This window comes from Ursus arctos, unplaced genomic scaffold, assembly GCF_023065955.2.
Source record: "Ursus arctos isolate Adak ecotype North America unplaced genomic scaffold, UrsArc2.0 scaffold_2, whole genome shotgun sequence".
Classification (NCBI taxonomy): Eukaryota; Metazoa; Chordata; class Mammalia; order Carnivora; family Ursidae; genus Ursus; species Ursus arctos.
The window spans coordinates 101,193,475-101,214,287 of NW_026622874.1; the positions used below are offsets into that span (position 1 = coordinate 101,193,475).

At 52.2% G+C, this 20,813-nt stretch overlaps 1 protein-coding gene across 4 annotated transcripts in view; it reads right to left on the reverse strand.

Annotated features, from left to right (window-relative positions):
• The window catches only part of SDK1 (sidekick cell adhesion molecule 1), an 876,890-nt gene that overhangs the window by 117,454 nt on the left and 738,623 nt on the right, over positions 1 to 20,813 (reverse strand). For all 4 annotated transcript variants that reach the window (XM_048224631.2, XM_057314981.1, XM_057314983.1 and 1 more), the window contains 3 exons: positions 2,974 to 3,083; positions 1,215 to 1,365; positions 379 to 616 (listed from right to left, as the gene is read on the reverse strand). In XM_048224631.2, the coding sequence (XP_048080588.1) occupies positions 379 to 616; positions 1,215 to 1,365; positions 2,974 to 3,083 (499 nt within the window). The remainder of the gene's footprint in view (positions 1 to 378; positions 617 to 1,214; positions 1,366 to 2,973; positions 3,084 to 20,813) is intronic.

Below are 20,813 nucleotides of genomic sequence, written 5' to 3' on the forward strand. Positions count from 1 at the left end.
TTAGTGCAGGGAGACTATCTTAACCCATCCCACACACTACTTCATCAAGAGGAGGTCCGGAGTGCCTTGTGTTATAAAGATCTCCCTTAGAATCTCTATACACCCTTGCTTATTATCACTGATGGTGAAAATTATACTGATTTAAAAGATAACACCATGAGTGCAGTCCCCAGTAAGATCCATATTAATTTCAAATTAGTGGCGTGGACTCTAATGACTTTTTCCTGAACTTACCATCGAGGTTGACCTAATTACTGGGTTAGGAATGTGTCAGCATAGACACAGTGGGGACTGAGCAGTGAGATGCGACGTAGGGACTGGGGGACACGGAGCCCCATCTCTAGGGAGACCCAGGTCGGGGCTGAGCCTCCGCCTCACCTGACTCCCGCGTGCGGCCCCGCACCGTCTCGCTCCAGGGCCCGGCCCCGATGGCGTTGAACGCCTGCATCTGGAGTTCGTACTCTGTCCACTCCTCCAGCCCCTCGATGGTGAACTCCCTCTCCAGCCGGTCGTTGATGACTTGTGCCAGCGCCGGAGCCTGGAGGTCGGGGCGCCAGTACCTAATCCTGTAGCCCACCGACTCGGGGTTCCCATTGTACTGGGAATCGGGCAGCGGCTGGAAGCAAATGACACACATGGTGAGCCGACATCTCAGACCCGCCACCTGTCGAGATCCCCAAGCGTCGGCCTGTCCTTAGCAGACCAATTCCATGGAAAATATTTTCTGGGGGGAATAGTCTTAGAACCTTTACTGTGTTGTTCCCTGGAACTTTCCTTCTGTTAATTAAATGAAATCCTGTCAGTAACTTTGGCTGGACATAATTTCTTTTAATACATTTTGGCTTAATTTTGTGGGGGAAATGTTCTGAATAAATATCAAGCTGGCTCTCCTACAAACATTGAGTATTGGCTCCGTGTTGACCCAGCTTAAGGGACTTATAGGTCCAGCCTGTGGCACCACTGGCTTCCCTCCCCCAAAGAATATCCCTCCGTTCCAAAAAGCCAGTGAGTAATGCTCCTCATTAACAGGATTGCCTGGGCTGGTCTGCAACCCAACACCAACTGTAAAATATAATACTTTTTGGTTTAACGGAGAGATTAGCTTAGACTGGGACAAAGCCATGACTAAGACATTGCTAAGCTCTGGTTTCACATGCAGACCCTGGATACTCAAGGCGACTGTCCCTGCAGCCAACTTCCGGCCCCCAACTCACCACCCAGCGGAGCCGCAGGCTGGTCTCGCTGGCCGTCCGCACAGTGATGCTGGTGGGAGCCACATCGGGGGGGGCCTGCAGGGTCTGGATGACCCGGGATGACTGGCTGAAGGGGCTAGCACCAACGATGTTCACCTGCCTCATGCGAAATCTGGAGGTAAAATCGTGGACACAGTTACTCTGTAGGAAAAGGCCACATGGACAGACGGACAGAACAAAAATCCACAACCTTCTCAGAAGTGCGGCTCTGTGTCCACCTGTGTTGTGAAGGCTGTTGCCCAAGGACACCCTCTTTCCACCTGGTTTCATGAAAAAAGGCAAATTGCATATTTGGCCCTTTCCCCCCAGGGCCTCCAAAGAATGGTAAATTTGTTCCAACGCAAAGATTTTAAATTCCCAAGCGATGAGTAACTGAATGGGTTACATGGCCGGACATCTGTGCCATCAAATGCCATTGGCTGATTCGTGTTTAGGGTAAGGTCGGGGAATTAGCAGTTGAGGAGCCAAATGACGGCCTTGAGAGTGTGGTGTTGTTTCAATGAGCACAGGTGGCTGCACCCCATTCTCTGTTGGCTCAGGGAAGGAGCACTGGCCCCAGAACCCACAACCCAGGACCCCATTGGTAACCGGGAGCTGAGGCAAATCAGACTTGCCCCCATTTCCTTACCTATAAAACGAGAGTGGAGTGGACGTGCCTTAGAGCCTCAGTTAATGTTTTCAGTTCTCTCTCCCGTATTTATTTGTACGATTACTTGGAGTGAACTTCTGCCTAGGAAACGCGCCCTGAACATACTCACCACAAAGGCTGGAAGAGGACGGGGGGCTCCCATCACAGTTTCTGACCTTGGATGCAATGTATAGCTCGTACCAGTTTCACAGGGTAAACTTGGAGCCCCTGCAGCTCGTTTTTTGAGAACTGTTTTTCTCTAAAAATGATTGTATGGCGCTTAATTCGTCCGCTCTGATCTCACGGAGGATGTCACAATGAACAGAGGCTGAACAGCCGCTCTCATTAGGCATTGTTTTAAAAAGCTCTAACGTCGGTATTATACCGAAAAAAATGTTCTTCACGAAGATGTAATGTCACCTTTTACTCTCTGAATTAGTCATTCTTAGTCTTTTACTCCCTGATCTTATGAAATGTATCCGTCCTGGCAGAGCAATGACATTATCAAACTCAACATCTGGTGATAACTGGAAATTTCATCTCGGTCAATGATCTTACGGGAAGTTATAACGTCTCTAACGGCTTGTGATCACGCTACCCTTTGTTAAGGCCAAGGATTTACTGCCTGGATAGGTTTCAGGATCAAGAAGCAAAAGGTTTTGTGGTGAGTTAAGTGCTTGATTAGTGAGCCCCACAACTCCTGGGTCCCGGAAGGGGGAAGCAGAGGACGTTCCCGGGACGGCTGCTCTGTTTACACACAGCATGTTAATGGGCCCAAGGGGTCGTGGAGTTTGTGAGGAAAAGCCCCACATCGCGGCCGCCTGTGGCTCTTGGTACTGAGCCTAATGGAAGAGTGAGCTATTGCAGCTGGCGTTGATGGCAGGAGCACTGCTAATCCAGCATCGGGGATACACTGACTCTGGGAATAATACTCAGCCATGTATCTTGCTCCTAAGGTTCAAGGTACTGTTACTGCCCCTTGGAAATGTCTCAGTTACATGCATGTAACTGGGTTTTGCTCTTGCAGGCTGAAGCCACCTGTTGGTGTTGCCAGCCTTCCTCCTATGGCGGTTTGTCACCTGCTGCTCTCACCTGTAATGAGTGTAGGGCGTGAGGTTTGGGATCTCCAGCATCTGGGCGTCAGGCTCATTCTCCTCCTCATAGAGGCTCACCCACTCCTCCTCATCACCAATGGCTCCAACCTGTGGGAAAGACGATCCTCAGAGGCGCTGGATAAGCTGTGGCGCAGAGGCTGCCATTCACAGGACGTGCAGCCGCCTGGTGTGTGCCGGGCTGGGCAGACCCAGCCATGTCCCCCACATGGGCAGATAATTGGATCTTGCACACACACCCTCAGTTTAAGCCCTGGAGACATGGCTCCTGCTATTCCCGCCAAGGTCAGGACCCAGAGGATGAAGTCGCTGGGAACAAACCTCCCAGGGCTAGCCAACCGTGGGAGAGGACCTCCCACGCCATCCTGTCCTTCCTCCTGGAGGAAAGAACAAGCACGGGCCTTGCACAGAGAAGGACTGGTCGCTGCCCTGGGAGCCTGACCAGCAGGCCAAGTCAAGAGAGCCACGAGGGGAGACACCATGACTGCATGCCAGCCAGGAAAGCCCTAATTCTCCCATGCAGGTTTCTGCATCCCTGGGCCAGGCACACTCAGCTTTGTGCAGTCTGTGTGGCTCTGGGGGACCCAACAGACGTGTGTGGAGGGAAGGCTGGGAGCAGAGAAGGGGTTTCAGGCCAAACAAGCTGGGGTGAGGCGGGTCAGCCCAGGGCCCTTTGCTTTTAATGCTTCATAAATGTGTCAGACGACAATGCAGTAACATGCTCATTAATCTTGCAGAGAGGCCAGTCGGCAAGAGCCCAGGTGGCTGGAGGACGGCACCAGGATTTGAAGTCTTGGAAAACTGGAGAAAGGTACAGGAGGTTGTGGAGGAGGCCAAGCGGACACAGAGCCTCCAGAAAGCTAAATGCAAACTCAAAGCTCTAAATACTTTGAAAACATGGCAACACTCTAGCAGTTCCTCAAAAAGTTAAAAGTAGAATGACCCTATGGGCCAGCAACTCCACGCCCAGGTGGATGCCGGAAAGACCCGGAAGGTGGTTCTCTAGCAAGCACGCGAGCACATGTGTTCACGGCGGCTCTCTTCACAACAGCCGAAGGGCAGGCCCACACGAAGGCCCGTCAGCGGATGCACAGATGAACACCGCAGTGTGTCCACATGGGGGCCTACAACGTGGGTGAGCCTCAAAGACAGGATGCTGAGTGAGAGAAGCCAGACCCCAAAGGCACCTTAAATGATTCTACTTCATAAAATTGACAGAATACGTAAATCCACAGAATCAGAACACAGATGGGCGGGTGCCAGGGGCTGAAGGAGGAGGGAACAGGAGTCACTGCTTAATGGGATGGCATTTCCTTTTGGGGTGATGAAAATGTTTGGGAACCAGGCAGAGGGGGTGGTTGCACGACATCATGAATGCACTAACCTAAGAACTGCGCACTTTAGATCGGTTAGCTTTACGTTATATGAATTTCACCTCACTTTAAAAAAAAAGTGGTCAGGAGTGCCTGGGTGGCTCAGTGGGTTAAGCGTCTGCCTTCGGCTCAGGTCATGATCCCAGGGTCCTGGGGTCAAGCCCCGCACGGGGCTCCCTGCTCAGCGGGGAGTCTGCTTCTCCCTCTCCCACTCCCCTTGCTTGTGCGTGCTTGCTCTGTCAGATAAATAAAATCTTCCAAAAAAAAAAAAAAAGCGTTAAGATGTGGGACTGGCCAGAAACATCTGGTGGATAAAGATCTGGAGATCAGAGCTGATGAGTAGCCGGGAGTCAGCAAAGCAATGAGGCAGGTGAAGGGGGCAGTGAAATCAGGAAAAGACAAAGCAGTTACCGCAGCTGGGAGCAGGGTAGGCAGCCTCCAGGACCCCTGCACCCAGGGCGGCCAGCCTCCTCCAGTCCTCAGCCCTGGTGGGACCCCCACCAGAGCCCGCAGACCCTCACTTCAGAGACACAGAGATGAAAGAGGGAGAAAACAGACGTAAATCGAGGCTAGATCCAGAGGGCGCAGAACCTTGTCTTGGAGAATGGGAGGGTCTGGGCTAACCTGGATTAGCAGAATTACAGACACAGACAACTCTACGTGCCCCCAGGGCCCATGGCGGCCACCTGCCTCCTCCACCATGCCCATGAACTGCAAGAGGACCAGAAGGGGAAGGCCAGCCAGCGCTGACCACGGCCTGGGTCTGCGCAACATTGCTGGGCAAATGCAGGTGAGTCCCCCCGCGGGCGTGACGTCAGGGCAGTGCACTACTGCTCACGTGGGAGCCCTGCAGAGAGACGTCCCGCTGAGAGAAGACGCAGTAGGCCTCTGTGGGATGAAGGGCAGAGGAGCTGATGGAGGAGCCACAGGGCTGGAGGGAGTCGGGTACCCCGTGCTGTCATGTCGGGGCAAGCCACAGCCGCACAGCAGACTCAGAGGATCTGTCACAGCTCCTCACAGCTCACACCTTCCATGCCTCCAGGTGAGGGGAACCACGTGCAGCCGCAGGGTGGGCAGGAGGGTGGGGGCCACAGTCTCTGCTCGGTTAGCACCATTCTAGATGTTAACAAGATTTATGAACGCCTTAAAGTCAAAATGCTAACAATCCAGCTGAACTGTACTGAGCGTCGGGCCCCCTGGAACGGAGCCTCACGGGAGGGCTGGGTGGTTTCTGAGTCCCAGATGACAGGTGAGCTCCTCACAGTGAAAGGGATCCCTGGGAGACTGAACCAGAGAGCTTGTCCTATTTCTTGGAAGACAAGTTTAGGGGGAAAAAAAGAGAGAAGGAAGAAAGAAAAAAGGAAGAAGAGACAACTTCGGTTTCCGGGCAATCAGTTCAAGACCTTTTATTTACCACTGGATCCCAAGCTGAGACTCCACGGAGGCCGCTGGAGAGCAGGGTGCTCACGGCATTGAGTGGTGGAGGCAGGCGCTGGCCACGGGCGCCTCTCACCTCCATCGGCACTGCGGCGCTCGTGCTGCCGTGGCGCATTCGTGTCCTTACACGTCTGTGCGCGTGTGGGGGAAACATGCACGCTCAGTGCTGCTTATTGGCCAAAACCCCAGGCCCAACTGTGGAGGCGCCTCTGCTTCTGCAAAGCCACTGCCCCCCTCCTCTCTCCCTGTGCCCCAGCCCCACCCCTCCGACTGCGGATGCTTTGTTTGAGCTCCTGGTGCAGGGGAATGCCCCAGGCTAAGAAACAGCAGGGCTGGTGGTGGCAGGCACTTGGCCCTGAACCCTGGCATGTTTGCATTCTATCCGTCTGGTTGCCCTGCTGGCCTAGAAGCATTCATCTGCTGGTCAAGTGGCTGCCCTGACCCCGTGGACGCCCCTGGCCATGCAGCTACCGTGGTTGACGGGGCTCAGCACGCGGCCTCGCAGAGTCAGCAGGGGTCAGCCGCACTGGGTTCCAAGCCTGTTCCACCCACGTGCCTGCGAAGATTGGTGGAGAACTGGCAAGGCCTCCTTCCTGTGCCACCGAAGGAGCACCCATGGGCATCGCAAAGGCAGGACAGGATGAAGCAGCAAGACGCCGCAGGCTAGTGTGGTTCTCTGGGAAGGCTGGCCAGCAGCTCCACGCCAGGACATCGGGAGAGGGGCAGGATGAGAACTCCTACTTCGCCTCCTGGGGGAAGAACGTCCCCCACTGAGGGCCTCTGAGGCAGGAGGGCTCTCCTTCCAGAGCTCCAGGGCCCTGCGGCCATGCTCACGGCAGCCCCAACGTGCCTTCTGAGAAGGTCGCTGCTGGCTGAGTGCAGGGTTTCTGTTTCGGCCTCCAGCTGTAGGGCTAGGATGAACGGGTGGGAACCCCCAAGGTCATACTTCCTGCCTTCCCACGGAGTGCTCTTTTTTAAAAACCTGGATTTGGACATGTGCCAAATGAGTGGCGAGCCCAGGTGGGCGCCGCATGGCTCCATTTGGCTCTTCCTGCCACTTCTCCCTGCAAAGCCAGTCTGTCATTACCTGGAGGCATCACTCAGCCTCAAGCACCTGTACCTCGCAATTCCTCTGTCCTCTCTCTACAGTGTGCCCCCCTCCCGCTCTTGTCCTTGTGGCTGGTGAGCACCTTTGGAATCTGCAGAGCCTCTGGGAAGCTTCCGTGAACCACAACCCCTGCCCCCGGCCCTCCCATACCGGGCGGCTAATTCTGCACTGTCAGGACATCTTCCGCACACCTGACATATGCGCTCCTCCCACCTGTCACGTCCCCTTAGTGAAGCAACTCTCCCATGAATACATGGTGCCTGGCAAAGATTCCTTTTGCTCATGGATGAGAGAACCAGGAAGATACTATAATTGTTCAGAGGATACCAGATTCAAAGTCCGTGGAGTCCACGAACAAGGACACTGCGACAAGGTGGCCAAGTTAGAAGTAAGACCAGTTACAAGAGCACGGCGATCATAACCTCTGGGCGTGCAGCTTTCCTTCGTCTAGAAGGTCACGTCTAACTTCACAAGCCCTGGCCGAATCGTAAATAGTAAGACAAACACAGTTTTGGTCCTTAAGTCAGATGAGCCGTAGGCAGGCTTATGAAACCAGGACCTAGGACAAGAGTTAACACACTATGTACAGCCCGAGGGCCAAATCTGGCCCACCTCCTGTTGTTGTAAATAAAGTTTTATTAGAACATGGCCACGCTCGTTGGTTTGTGTACTGGCAGTGGCTATTTCCATGCTTCCACGGCAGAGCTGTGTGGTTGCAGCAGAGACCATCTGCCCGTAGCCCCAAAGCATTAACTCTCTGGCCCTTTGCAGGAAAAGTTTGCCAACCCCTGCTTCAGTGTTTCACCAACAGGACATGCAGTGCTCCCTCTGCCTCACTTCGGAGCTGGTTTGCCATGTGTGTTCTCCCGTCCATCCGTGTCAGAACCCCCAGGCAGGTTCAGGGTCTTAGCCTCTCCGCACTCCCAGCCTCCCCCCCAGGGTCGAGCCCAGGCTGTTGGCTCCACGCACAAATGAATATGCAGTGAACATGCACATGGTTTCAAAATCAGTATTGAAAACGGGTTGTCTTGCACTGAGCTCCAAAAGCGGATGATTGCTGAAAATGTAATTTTACTTTACGGACCTCTGAAGGGGGGATGGGGTGCTTAAGTTTCTATAATAAAAGGGTTTACATTTTGATCTAAAGAGACCAGAATTCTTTTTAGTGGGAAACAGAAGTCTTTTAGCACTTGCTGGGCTCCTCCGGCTCTCTAGTTAGATTCCAAGACCATCACGGCGGAGTGTTCTAGAAGTAACTGGCTGCTCACTAATGATGCGCTGGACATACAGTGTGGCAGAGCTCTTTAAAGATGAAACAAATCAGAGCTCCATGGGGAAGCTGCGATTTTGATGGGTTTTTTCTTCTTCTGCGTCTTTTAAAGCTAACAAACAGCACTTACAATACTTAATACAAAAGCAGAAATGCCACACATTCCAAATGCCGCTCATCGGGGGGTGGTCGTTAGGACCCATTAGGGAGCTGCTGTCCTTCCTAAAACACCAGGACTTGCTGCCCTGCCCACGTTCCTCCCTGAGGGCTCTGACTGGGCGTCCGCCTCCACGTCTGGCTGGGAGACCGGGCTCCTTTGGACGCAGGTGCTTGTGTAATACCTGGGGGTCACAGACGGCCCCCCCCCCCTTGCTAAGTGGGTTTTTCCACTACAGCTGGACTTGTCTGTCCTCGGGAAGCCTCTGCAGTCATCGGGGCCTCTGAGGAGTCAGGGCGAGGCCAGCCTTCCCCGGGCAGGACCTCCAACACCCCGCCGAGGCCCCGGCGGCCATGAGGTGAACGGCTAATCAGAGGACGGTCATTACGCTCACCCTATGAAAGGTAACGGCAGACAGAGAGGGAGCACAAAACCCGCATACGTTGGGAGAGGAGGGAGGACAGAGTCGGGAGGGAGGGAGGAGACAGCTCTCCTTTCATCCAGAGCTAGGAGAGGGAAAAAAGACTCTCCAAGAATTCATTCCATGGAACCCTGCCAAGCCAAGTGCACCCTGCCGGCTGAAACTCTGGTGTCAGCAGGAAAACTTGCGAGTCAAGCAACTTGGAGAGTTACCGAGTCCCCTCTTGTTCTGAGTGCTGTCCCCAGCGCCCCCCGCCAAATGAAGCCCCCCCAGCAAGGCTGGGGGACAGACGGGCCCAAGGCCAGTTCTCCAAACATCCGCACAGTCTGCAGCCCTGACGAGTCATTGGGGGTACTGTTTGTACACTTGACCAAGGAGGGTTCGCGCTTTGCAATAGCCCGAGCCGCGCTCCCCAGCCCTCCCTTCTGTTCACAGCCGGGCTTGCTGGTCATTTATTTATTCTTTCCTAACTGTTTAACATTCTCTCCATCTTCAGAGGATTAGGAAATGACCGCTGGGTCTTCAACCATTTGGGGCATCAAGAACACTGGGTTTTCCTGGCCTCTGCTGGCCTTCCAGCTGTCTCCTCACTGGTTCCTCCTTTGCCTCCAGTAACCCCAAAATGAAATCTCCCTGTGGGTCTGTCCTGGCCCTCCTCCTCAGTCTCCCTCGGCATTGCTCTCCTTCCTCCTAGCGTTTGGTGTCCTTCTGCGATGGCTCAGACCCTTGCATGTGGCCTTCACTCCTACTGACCACCAGGTGGACGTTTGTGAGTTCTGCCATCTCTGAGCTAGTGCCTCATACCCGACAGGCCTGCAACAGCCCCTGCTCTCTCCCTGCCAGGACGCACCCCTCCCCGGGTTGCTGCCATCTGGTCATGACACCGCGGCCCTCTGTCATCGAGGATGGAAAACACGAGCTGCTGCCCCGTCCTGCTCCCTCCTGCGCTGTGCCGTGCTGGTGGCCCCCACCGCCTCTCACGGCTGCTTGATTCCAGTGACGGGACCCTGGTTTAGAAGCTCCTGACCTGTTGCTTGAATGATTTTGATAGTCTCGCTCAGTGAATTAAAAACAGAAGAGAGCGCTTGCTTGTAAAAGCCCAAAGGTTCAGGGCTGCTGACCGCTCACTGTAGGATCCGCACGGCGGCCACTGGCCTGGTGAGTTGCTTCCCTGACTGGCCGTTGGAAAGCCGCCAGTCTGACAGCGCCCTGACCTGCATCTCCGTGAAGGAGTCCCTTCTTCGTCAGTCATCCTGCACAGCACACTGAGTCCTGTCCCTCGGGTACAGGCCCCAGAATGCTGTGGGCCTTGGATGCTATGGCCATAAAAGGGGGACTGGGCATGGGGGAGCTCCAACGTCATCCCCACCGCCCTGCTCTCCAGGCTGTCCTCAGCTTCACCTGTGCCCCGTCCTAAGCAGTCCTCCCTGTCTCACCTCCTCTGGGCTCCCCAGATCTCCCCACATTACACACCGTCCCCAAATGCATCCCCACCCGAAATATCCTTCTAGGAACATTTTTTTCCATGAAGTGTTCTCTTTCCACGAACAGGCTTGTCCCACAGGCCCTCTGTGCACCCCTGACAGTCCCTGTCTGGGAGCCTGGGTTCTGAGCATGGCTGCCTTGAGGCTGTGGGCCCCTCCCTCCCGCAGGGTCCCAGCCGCTGTGGGGATGATGAGCTGCTCTCCCCAACACCGGCCCCTGCTTATCTCTGAAGTGCTTTGGCTTCCTCTGTGTCTGTCCCTTTTCTCCCATCGGATCCAACCTCTCTCAAGGACAAACAGGGATGTCCACACCTCCCTGTGCAGCTTCCCAAGATGCTGAAATGCCAGTGAGGACTTGGGCCCCATTGTGCTCAGAGTGGGGTCTAAGTGGAGCGGTGGGACAGGCACAGGGGCATGAGAACCACCTGCTTAGACAGAAACTAACCAGGCCGTTCCTACCAGCTCCAGCTCACCTTCTTGTCTCCCGTCCTGCCTGCTCACACATACCCCGCCCCCCCTGCAGCCACTCAGCCTTCCCCGCAGATACACCAGCCACACTTCTAGTTTCTATATCTGATCACTGATGTCTGGAGCTCTGCTGACCCTGGAGGAGCTGCCCCCAAGGAGGAACTCAGCCCACAACTTGCCTGTGATGCACCTTGCAAATGCAGACTGCCAATCCAGAGCCCACACCGTAACCCGTCCTCTGCGGGGCTCTCGCACTCCGGGCCACTCTCCACTGCCCTAATCCCCCAGGGCCTGGGATCAGACAACCAGGACAGCCCCTCAGCCTAGAGCCTGCCAGAATTACTCAAACTAGCAGGTCCTGAGCCTGTTCACCCCGCCCTGCCCGCTCCTTTCCAGGGAAACCTCAAGAAGGCTCTCACCCACATCGCTGCCTCCCTCTGCCTCCTGGCTGGCCCTGGTGCTCCCCCACGTGAAATCCCATGCCCCCTCCTCTCAGATCTGCGAGTAAAGACTAGATTTTCAGTGAGTCGTCTCCTGACCTGCTGGTCTCACCACACCTGCATAAAAACAAAGTTTAGGTTCTAAAACGATAGGAGCCATGCAACTTCCCAACTCTGCCTTTCATGCCGCCATTCTTCCTGCTCGCTTGCCCCCCTCCCCGTCCGAGTCCTGCTCACCCTGCCACGCCCTGCAGCAACCTCGCCTCCACAGGAGCCTTCGTTGGCCACACCACACAGACCCCCATTTGCTTTCGGGTTCCCTCTCAGTGGCAGGTCTCATCGTTGTCGACCAGATTACAGGTCAGCCGTCCCTCCCACGTCACCCCAGGCTGGGAGGTTCTGGAGGTCTTTATAATCCAGCATTGGGCACGAGACCCAAAACCTGTATAACACAGCAGGTGCTTAATAAATGTTCGCTGGGTGAATGGGTGACTGAATGAAACAAACAAAACCCGACGACTGGAAAAATGAAACATGGGTGAACCTAAAAATCCAACAAGAGAATTAGGATGAAAGATTTTGAGCAGTCCTCAAAAAGAATAGGAAAATATTTCTCTCATGACACTTAATTTGGTTTGACAGTGGTGACTTATCTATACGTTGACCTCCATTTCCTGAAAATGACATTTGTGGTAAAATGTTTCCCTCGTTCCTACCTGCATGGTCCCTTGTGCTAAGATATTTTCTGCTCTGTGGTATTTTAAAAGTCCCATAACAGGACCTAAAAGGATCCGATAGACTAACGAACAAGAAGCCCAGTTCAAACCGCTCATCTTACATAGATTTCCCCTGCTGGTCAAGAAATAAGAGAGAAAAGTCACTGTCAGGGTGTTACTATGGACAATCCAGCCAACGCTAAACATTTTGAAATATCCGAGCGTGTACTTTGCCGCTGCCTCTCACTGCGGCACCCAAACGCTCAAGCAGAGGTGCTGTCCCTTTTCTCCAGGTGACTGCGTCATTGTCGAAGGAGCCAGAGAGCCGGTGACAGCCCTCCTTTGCATACTCGACAGGCTACTCAGAAATAATGTCATGCTTTTTCTTCCTATTATGACAAAGAAATTCACCTACAGTCAGAGTTTATGACAGTTGAGATGCTGACAGATACTGAGGAAGAGGGCCATCGACAGCCCTAACCTCCATGCGTGATGAGGGAAAGGGGAGAAAGAATTCGTGATTAGAAGCCCACGCCTGCAGATCTCCAAGTGATGAGGCAAAAAACGTCTGGCCTCTGTCACTGCAGGAGACAGAACACACTGGAAAGCCTTTCCAACGTCAGAGGGGATAGTAGTCAGGTGGACAGTTAAATAAGGAAAAGAAATGCTTTGAAAGCATGGAAACTCTGTCCGTAGGTTTGTGTGGTGACCCAACCCCCCCCCAACGGGCAACAGGCTTCTCCGGGCACCCTCCTGCCATGTAGCGGGCCCTGTTCTGGGTCGGAGGGGTGCACCTGGAACAGGACAGACGAGGTCCCAGTCTCACCAGGCTTACGTTCCCAGGACACTCTGTAACCAAGGGAGAAGAGCATTTCTTGGACAAAGCGGAGCAGCATGAGAGGCTCTTGGCCCTCCTGGCTCGTCTGCTTCCTGAGCAGGCGGGACTTCACTGAGCCGGGGGCCCAGGCAGCGCTGCCAGGGCCGTGCTGGCAGCGGCGGGTATGGGGTGGGGATGACTGGCCCGCGCCCTCCAGGCCAGGTGAAGCCTCAGAGCCCAGGATGCCGCTGGGGATGCCCCCTGCCATTCATGGCCTAATTTATACTGGGGAAAAGGAGGCCAGGGTGAGCTGAACTTGACATTTTTCAAGCTGTGGGATTTGGGTTCCACGTGAGTGAGTTCTAAGTACTGGCAGCTTGACTCTCCGCTGACACTCCTCCGGGTGCTGGAGCCCGGCTGGCTTCCAACCCCTGGAGCTTGGGCCTCTTCCCAATCTACACACCTTCCCCTCACCAGGGACTCAGCCCTCCTCCGCTCTCTGACCACGAGCACCTCCTGTCCTGAGCTGGCCTGGGCTTGGGCCTGCCTGACTTTCCAGGTGTTTCTGGGTGTGGCCCTGCATCCTCCCCACAGGCCTCCCCAGGAACGCAGCCTTTCCTCACATGCTTGCCTTGACTTTATTATTTTTATTATGAGCTTCCATTTATTAATGCTCAATATGTGTGAGTTCCACGCCAGAGCTTTCAATGCACTGTTCTTTCCACAACACGCCCCAGTGTGTGTGGTCTTCGCCCTCTGCCAGCCGGGGAGCCCACAGACCCTCCCACACCCAGTGGTCTGGAGGCTGGCTCCTCACAAACGGGCCTAGGGTCCTGCTTTTTGGCGCTGTGCTTTACCAGTTGGCCTGTTTCTTTCCAGTCTTGCCTCGGGCTGAATAGACTCCAGGGGCCCTTGCCGGTCCTGCCCATCCTGCAAAGGTCAAAGGCAAAGCTTCAGGCGTTGACTATCTCACTTCAAGAAACCTTAGATCTCTTGGCCTCCACATTTCCAGATTCGCTCTTTAACACTCTGATGGATTCTTAGAGGGTAAGAAGTCACCGAAAATAGCATACAGGCAAGGGGACCGTTTCGAGCAACAGTTTAGGGGAACTGAGTGCACACACTCCTACTTTCAAACACAAGGTCTTCACAACTTCAGCCTCTTCCAAGGCCTACAGCCGTTTGCTCCCCCATAAGGCTGGGACGTGTCTCCCTGTTCATCAGAGGCACGGCTGCTTTTCCCTGAGGCTCCAGGTTGGCAAGGATGAACACAGCTAGCGCTCGGCCACGGGAAGTAGATGAAGGTGCAGAACGGAGGCAAATCCAGCTGAAGGGAGCACAGAAGAGCCACAGTTCTAGAATTCTCTGGCAGCACACTTGGTTTAAAGCCCCAGGGAACCTGGGCATGGAGGGAAACACCCAGGCTGTATAGGCTTCTACTTGGGAGGAGAGAAAGGAGATGCATGTGTCCACCTGGATGTCTTCCCTGCAGCTCACCGCTGGGAGAAATTCACTGTGAGAGGCTGTGGCTCGGGCAGCTTAGGGGACGCCTGGTAAGTCACGCTCACAGGTGAGCACCCAGCACATGGGAAAGAAAACAAAGCCTGGCCGTCCATTCATCAGTCCGCGATCCAGTCCCTCGGCGGGAGGTGCCCTGGGATACAGGGAACGTTGCTCGAAACTTCCATTTCTTCCAGGAATGTTCCTCTCTGAATGCCACCGCTGTGGACATGGGGGCCACCTGGGGCTTCTGTGACGCCCCCACCTGCTCCATCCCCACTGCCCTGTAGTTACCGAGACCGCAGTCGGCAGACTGATGCTTTACTTTATTAGCCCATAATGCTCTCTAAAACAGGTCCTTTTAAGAAAATGGTACTATTATGCACAGACAAGCACTAAGTGGGCTTTTTTTCCCCTTCCCATTTTCGGAATGGAAACAGTTTTATCTGTACCGCCAGCATCTTCATTACAGGAAACCTGCTCGAAGCAGCTTTAGAGAAGACTAGATGTTATTTTGGCTATTAGAGCACAGCGAATGGCTGCAGACGGCAGGGGTTTACGGAGGGACCGAGAAGGCAAACAGGAGTGGCAAATGAAAACATAAAACATTTGCATTCTCCCCTTCTACGTGCACCATAAAAATGCGGGAAGAGAGGTTTTGCTCACTCTACAGTCAAAGGTTGCTAATTAAATAAAGCATTACTGAGCCAGAAATACCTATAAAAGCTGCTTTCTAAAACTTTAACCCACATCTGTGCATCGGCTCACTACAGGGCCTGGCAATGCACTCCTCCAAGGATGAGGGTCTTTCCTTCCATGATTCACTGGAGATAATGCCGAGTGATACAATCCTCCTGGTGAGCTTTCAAAGCAGCCAGAATTTAAAGGAAACTTTTCTGCAAAGATGATGTGATTGAGAAGTGGATCAAAGGGAAGAAAATACCAGTATCCTGCCACGAAGTGTTTGGAAGGACCCAAATCCTAACACCTGGAAGGCCGCTGGGCTGTTGCCTGCCCTGACTGATGTCATGGTTCCTGCAGATGGGGGGCAGACGCCATCTCCTCCTGGGCCTCCACCACCCCCTGAACCAGGGCGGTCCCTCCTTCCCGTGTTCTGCCGGCACCCGGGCTCACTCAGAAATTACTCTCTGCTTTCAGTGTGATGAGTCGTTGGACGGCCGACTCCTCGCCGGACCCGGTGCTCCAGCCTCTTACTGCTCTCTGAACTCTGGCCTGCGGCCAGGCACAGGGCAAGAGGCTGGGCAAGGGAACGCTAGAGTCTCATGGCATAGAAAGCCTGGGTTCAGCTTGCATCTATCCAAAGAGAATTAGGTGAGGAACGTTCCAGAGGTTTCACCTATCCCGGTGACAGTCTCAAGGGCCATGCTGCTCTGAGTTTAGGAAAGTTGGAGCCTGTCTCGACCATGGCACCCACCAAGATGTTCTCGGGGAAGTAGCTGGTGAGCTGAAGAGAGGCTTCGTGGGGGGAACTTGACATGGGCGGACAGTACACACGGAGGCCGGGGACACAGCCCCTGCGGCCTGGAGGGCTGGCAGGTACCAGAGGGGATTTCATTTGTGAAGTGCCTCATGCCTAGAGAAAGCAGAGGCGTGCACATCTTAGATAAGCAGATATGACAAAGTGTTCTAATTCTCCAGCAGCCCCTCAGAGCAGGTATTAATATCGCTGCGTCCCAGCCAAAGCACCTGAGCTGAGTGGCTTGCCTGTGGCTGTCCAGCTGGGATGTGGTGGAGCTGGAGTTCAAGGTCCCATCTCTCTGACCCCAACGCCTGTGCTGTTTGTCCTCACGTCACTGACTGTTTCATCTGGGCACCAGGTATCCTCAGGGAACTTGTCTGCGGCCTTTCCTGGGGGATGAGTTGAACGATGATCCATGGAAGGTGGCGAATGCCCAGGAGGCGGCACAGGAGAGGGGTAGGATGGGGTTTCTGGAAAGATCTCACGGCCAGAGTCCTGGCAGTCGGAGTGAGAAGGGGGGCTGCAGACCTGCTCTTCCCCTAGATGAGGCCGTGTAAGCGTTGGCAGGTGACGTGGGTGAACTGGAGTATATTCCGCCAGGAGTTTGTAGAAAACTGCAGCAGAGTGTTGGCCAAGGTATTTAAAGAGACGCCCCTTCATTAATTTGTAAAGACATGCCCTTCACCATATGCCTTTGAGGTTAGCAGGAACAGGTTGCAAAAAAAAAAAAAAAAAAAAAAAAAAAAAAAGCAGGATTGGTTTGGCCAAAAGAAAAAAAATGGATATTCATGCTAACAGTTGCCACATCATCATGAAATTTCCTTGGGATAACTTAACATATGATTGAAAAGCGGTCCAGCCTGTTCAACCCAAACTGAATGGATCAGGACAATGTAAACCAGGGTAGCGGTCTGTTGATGGAGTCAATCCAGAGGTTTGAGGAAAAGGGCACCTCTTTCACGTGGCCAAGCAGACACTGGAGAAGCGCGCATTGGCTCCATGACAGAACCCGCTGGGGGCTCCCAGCACACCACGCAGCGAAATGCCCATGGCTTGTCTTCTGTCTTCTTCTTGGCCGTTACTCTGTCCTAAGGAGCCCAGGAAAAGTCTATAATCCTTACCTTCGGGGCTTGGAACAGAACTTCTGCTTATAGATGTTTACTCTCTAGGAACATTTAAACACAAATCATCCAGATAATGAGCTTTGAGGGGAAAAATTCTCTTTGGGTTTTAAAGTATCAACTATCTGCACCACTACCAGAATTTTTAGACTGGCTGAGTTAATTTTAAAATACCTTGGAGAGAATATTTCTAAGGGACTTCCAGTTGGAGCAATAAGGCAGACAAGATAACCTTCAAGGTTAGCCTCTCGCCCCAAAGCCAGAGCAGTGCTGGGTTGGGTACGACAGATGTCTTCTCAGATGCCAGACCGATCACTGGCAAGCTAGGGATGTATCTCGAGGCTGACGTAAGTGGGAAGTGAAGCTGTGGCCAAACCTACTGCAGAATCTAACTGAGCACTCCCTGTGGGAGGAGACGCTCATAATAACCACAGCCTGTGGGCACAGAGAGAAACACAGTGGACTTGAAATGTGGACATAAGAACAATTATGACTGGCTCAGAATTAACACATAATGATTAACTTAAGATTTTGATAACTTACATTTGCATGTTACAATTTTTAGGGCAGCTGGTAGGGGGAGGTAGGGTCAGGACCTGTGCAAAGGTATCCAAGCAGGTGGCAGCCCACTCAGGTGGGAGGACTGCCCACATACAGGGGGGTTTGGCAAATAAATAAATAACCGAGGTTAGAGGGAGCCAAAGAAAGGCTAGTGTAAACATGGAAAGGGGCAGCCTGAATAAACAGGTGGTACTAAACTGTATTTGGAGGTGTGATGTGAATTAGTGATTTTCAGCGTAAGTAGACAGATACAGAAATAGACCTAGGTGGAGACATGTATGCGCCTGACGGTGTGTATCTCCTAGCTCCACGCACTGGAGGAGGCCTGGACATCCAGTGGCAGTGAGCACATCTAATGCCCAGATCTTGGTTTCTAAGTACCACTCTCCACTGAAAGGACCCAAGGTTCCTTGGAGGAATGGCTGAAAAGAGAAGAATGAAGAAGAGGAGCCTGGAATACCTTGTTGTGATAGAAGGCAAGGGTGTGCTTAGAGTTATGGAGGCATGCGAGGAGAACACGAAAAGCAGGTGGAAGGGCCTCCCACTGGATAAATGCAGGAGAGCTAGAGCACCAACGGAAGTGGATTAGAATCTGTTAAGTGAAGTAGGAATCCATGAGTCTACACTGATACCAACAAACAAATGAATAAATAAATGGGAGGAGAAAAACTGTCTCCTACAGGGCAAGTCCAATCAACAAATGCAGAAGAAAAGATTGAATTAGAAAGGTGGCTACTTGGTGCCCTCATTGTGCTAATTAATCCAGGCAAGAAATTTCCGTTTCTTAGGACAAAACTAGTGGTTGTGAGTGGAAAGGAGAATGAGATTTTCACAGAATCTCAAAGTACCTCCCCACAGAATACTTACTAACTGTGAAGGGAAGGAAAGCAGTCCTACCGCTGAGAAACCTGGCAGAGGCCATTTTAATCACATGAGCTAGATTAACTCCACCAATCATGGGACCTGTCGATGTCTTATTCAACCCAACAGGATGCACTGGGAATAACCCAACATCACCTCTGTGACATTCTGACCAAAAATGGATGACCTGGCTCTAATTATAAAGAAATTTACAAATCCAAATTGAGGGGTCTTCTAGGAAACGAATGGCCTGTAACCCTCAAAATCGTTAGGTCACGAAATCGAGGACTGGCTGGGGAACTAAGGGGGACAGGTTGAAGGACCCTGGAGAGATGTGATAACCAGGGGCAGCACGTCATCCTGGGCTGGATCCTTTTCCCACCGAGAACACACTGGGCCAACTGACCAAACTTATATGGGGTCTCTGAGTGAAGGGAGCTCTTTGTAGTAATCTCACGACTTTTCTGTAGTTTTGAAATACTTTTGAGGTGAAAGGCAAACATGAACTTCAGGGAAATCTCAAACTCTAGGTAGAACCTTTAACTGATGGCTACAAGCTGAGCCAGTGGTGAGCCCAGCAGCCTGGGGCGCACACCCGGGGAGTCTGTGTTGCTGGCTGTGGGTACCGCACCTAGGACCTTCACCACATGGGACGCTATCAGGCAGACTTGGGGGAGCAAGACCCCTGGGGAAAGGCACAGAGGCTGCCCAGACCGTGCTCCCCTGGGGAACTGGAGCCTTTAAACCCACGGGACAAGACATGGAGAGGCTGGATCACCGCGTCCCGCTTGGAGACCCGGCACCCGGAGTCCCTGAGGGAGCAGCACAACAGGGACTGCAGCTCTTTTTCCACAGTGCCACCTGGAAGTTTTCACCCACAGGGCGATGCCCCAGCTCCGCCCCACTCGCTAAGGCTCAGCCAGGATTGGGAAACCCAGAGCACTTTGGGAAGACGCCCTCGCCCTTGAGGCTCTGCTCCGTGTCCAAGTTCTGTGTCAGCAGCCCTGCCTCTCACCCTGCCTGGAGGGCAATCACATCTTTGCTTATGAAAACTGGTGAGAAAATAAACTATTGATCTTAAAAGCCAAACCAACAGCCAGAAAAGGCCAAGTTCACTTATGAACACGAATACAACGATCTCAGCTCCAAACTAAACCAAACCAAAGAGCCATCATGATCAAGCTGTGTTTATCCCAGGAACACTGCAGTGGTTGAACATTAGACTATCAACATACATCATCTTACCAACAGATGATGGAAGAAAAACCATGAATGACTCAACAATGCAAAGTAATATTGTGATAAAAATAAACATTAATGACGTTTTTAAATCCTAAAAAAACCCCACAAACCAAAAAGTCCTAGCAAACTAGGATTAGAAAAGAGCTGTCTTAACCCGACATAGGTTAGCTATAAAAACAAACAAAAAACATACCATAAATGTTGTAAATGTCATAAATGATGATAAAACCTTAACAGAATTTCTTGAAAGTTAGTAATAAAACCACCACTGTTCTATCACTGCTCTAGTTCGATAGCCTAGGGGAGCAGCTCGGCCTCCCATCAAGATTACAGAATAAATAAATTAAAAGAAACAAAAAAAGAGAAACAGGATTTCAAAAGAAGACACAAAGCTGTCACTATTAACGGGTGATAGGACTTCCTTGTAGAAAACTAGGGTAGAATTAATAAAGTAAGAAGAGGAGTCTCAAGAGTTTCTGGCCCACAAGGCTGAGTGGCGGCTTCGTGCCAGTCATTCAAAGAAGAAAAATATTCAAAAATCAATTGTAATCCTATATGTGAGCAGAATGTCAGAAAATGTAATTAAAATTACACACAGTATTTAATCTTCATGGCGATCTTGCAAATGGTACTGTTGACCCCATTTCACAGATGAGGAGATTAAGGCTTAAGAAATATGTCCAGGATCACAGAGCAGGGAAAGAGGGGGCTAGGAAAAGGGGGCACAGGTCTGCCTGGGGCAAAGCCCACACTCCTTTTACCACAGTTCTCGAGGCACGCTGGTGGCCCCTGACTTTTCCTGCATTTTTCAGAGCAGAGAGGGGGTGGGAATAGATAACCCAGTGCTTTTGCCAAGAGGAAAACCGCTGACGAACGTAGATTTAAACCAATGGAAAGGCGTATACGTGTCATGCTCCTGGGTAGAGGACCCCCCGTACTAAGACATCAACAAGAGTAGACAGAAAAGTCCTAAACACGGAAAATGGGGGGAGGGTGCACGGGTGTGTAGTGATGAGGGTCAGGAAGACCTTACCAGACATGAAAACACATTTTAAAGCCTCTATAATTAAACAATGTGGCATTAGTGCATGAGTACCAGCCTAATAGAACAGAATAAAAAGTTCAGAAATAAACCCAAGTGCATATGGGAATTTAATATTACAAATCAGGAGGAGGAAAAAAAATGGGACTTTTTATTAAATGGCTTTGGGATAATCACATAGCTGTTTGCAAAATTACAAAACCGCATTCATACCTCACTCCACATATAAGGACAAATTCCAAATGGTTGGGGAGCTAAACGCAAAAAAGCGATGCAAAAAAAACGCAAAAAAAAAAAGTGGAAAGTTAGGTGAATTCCTTTA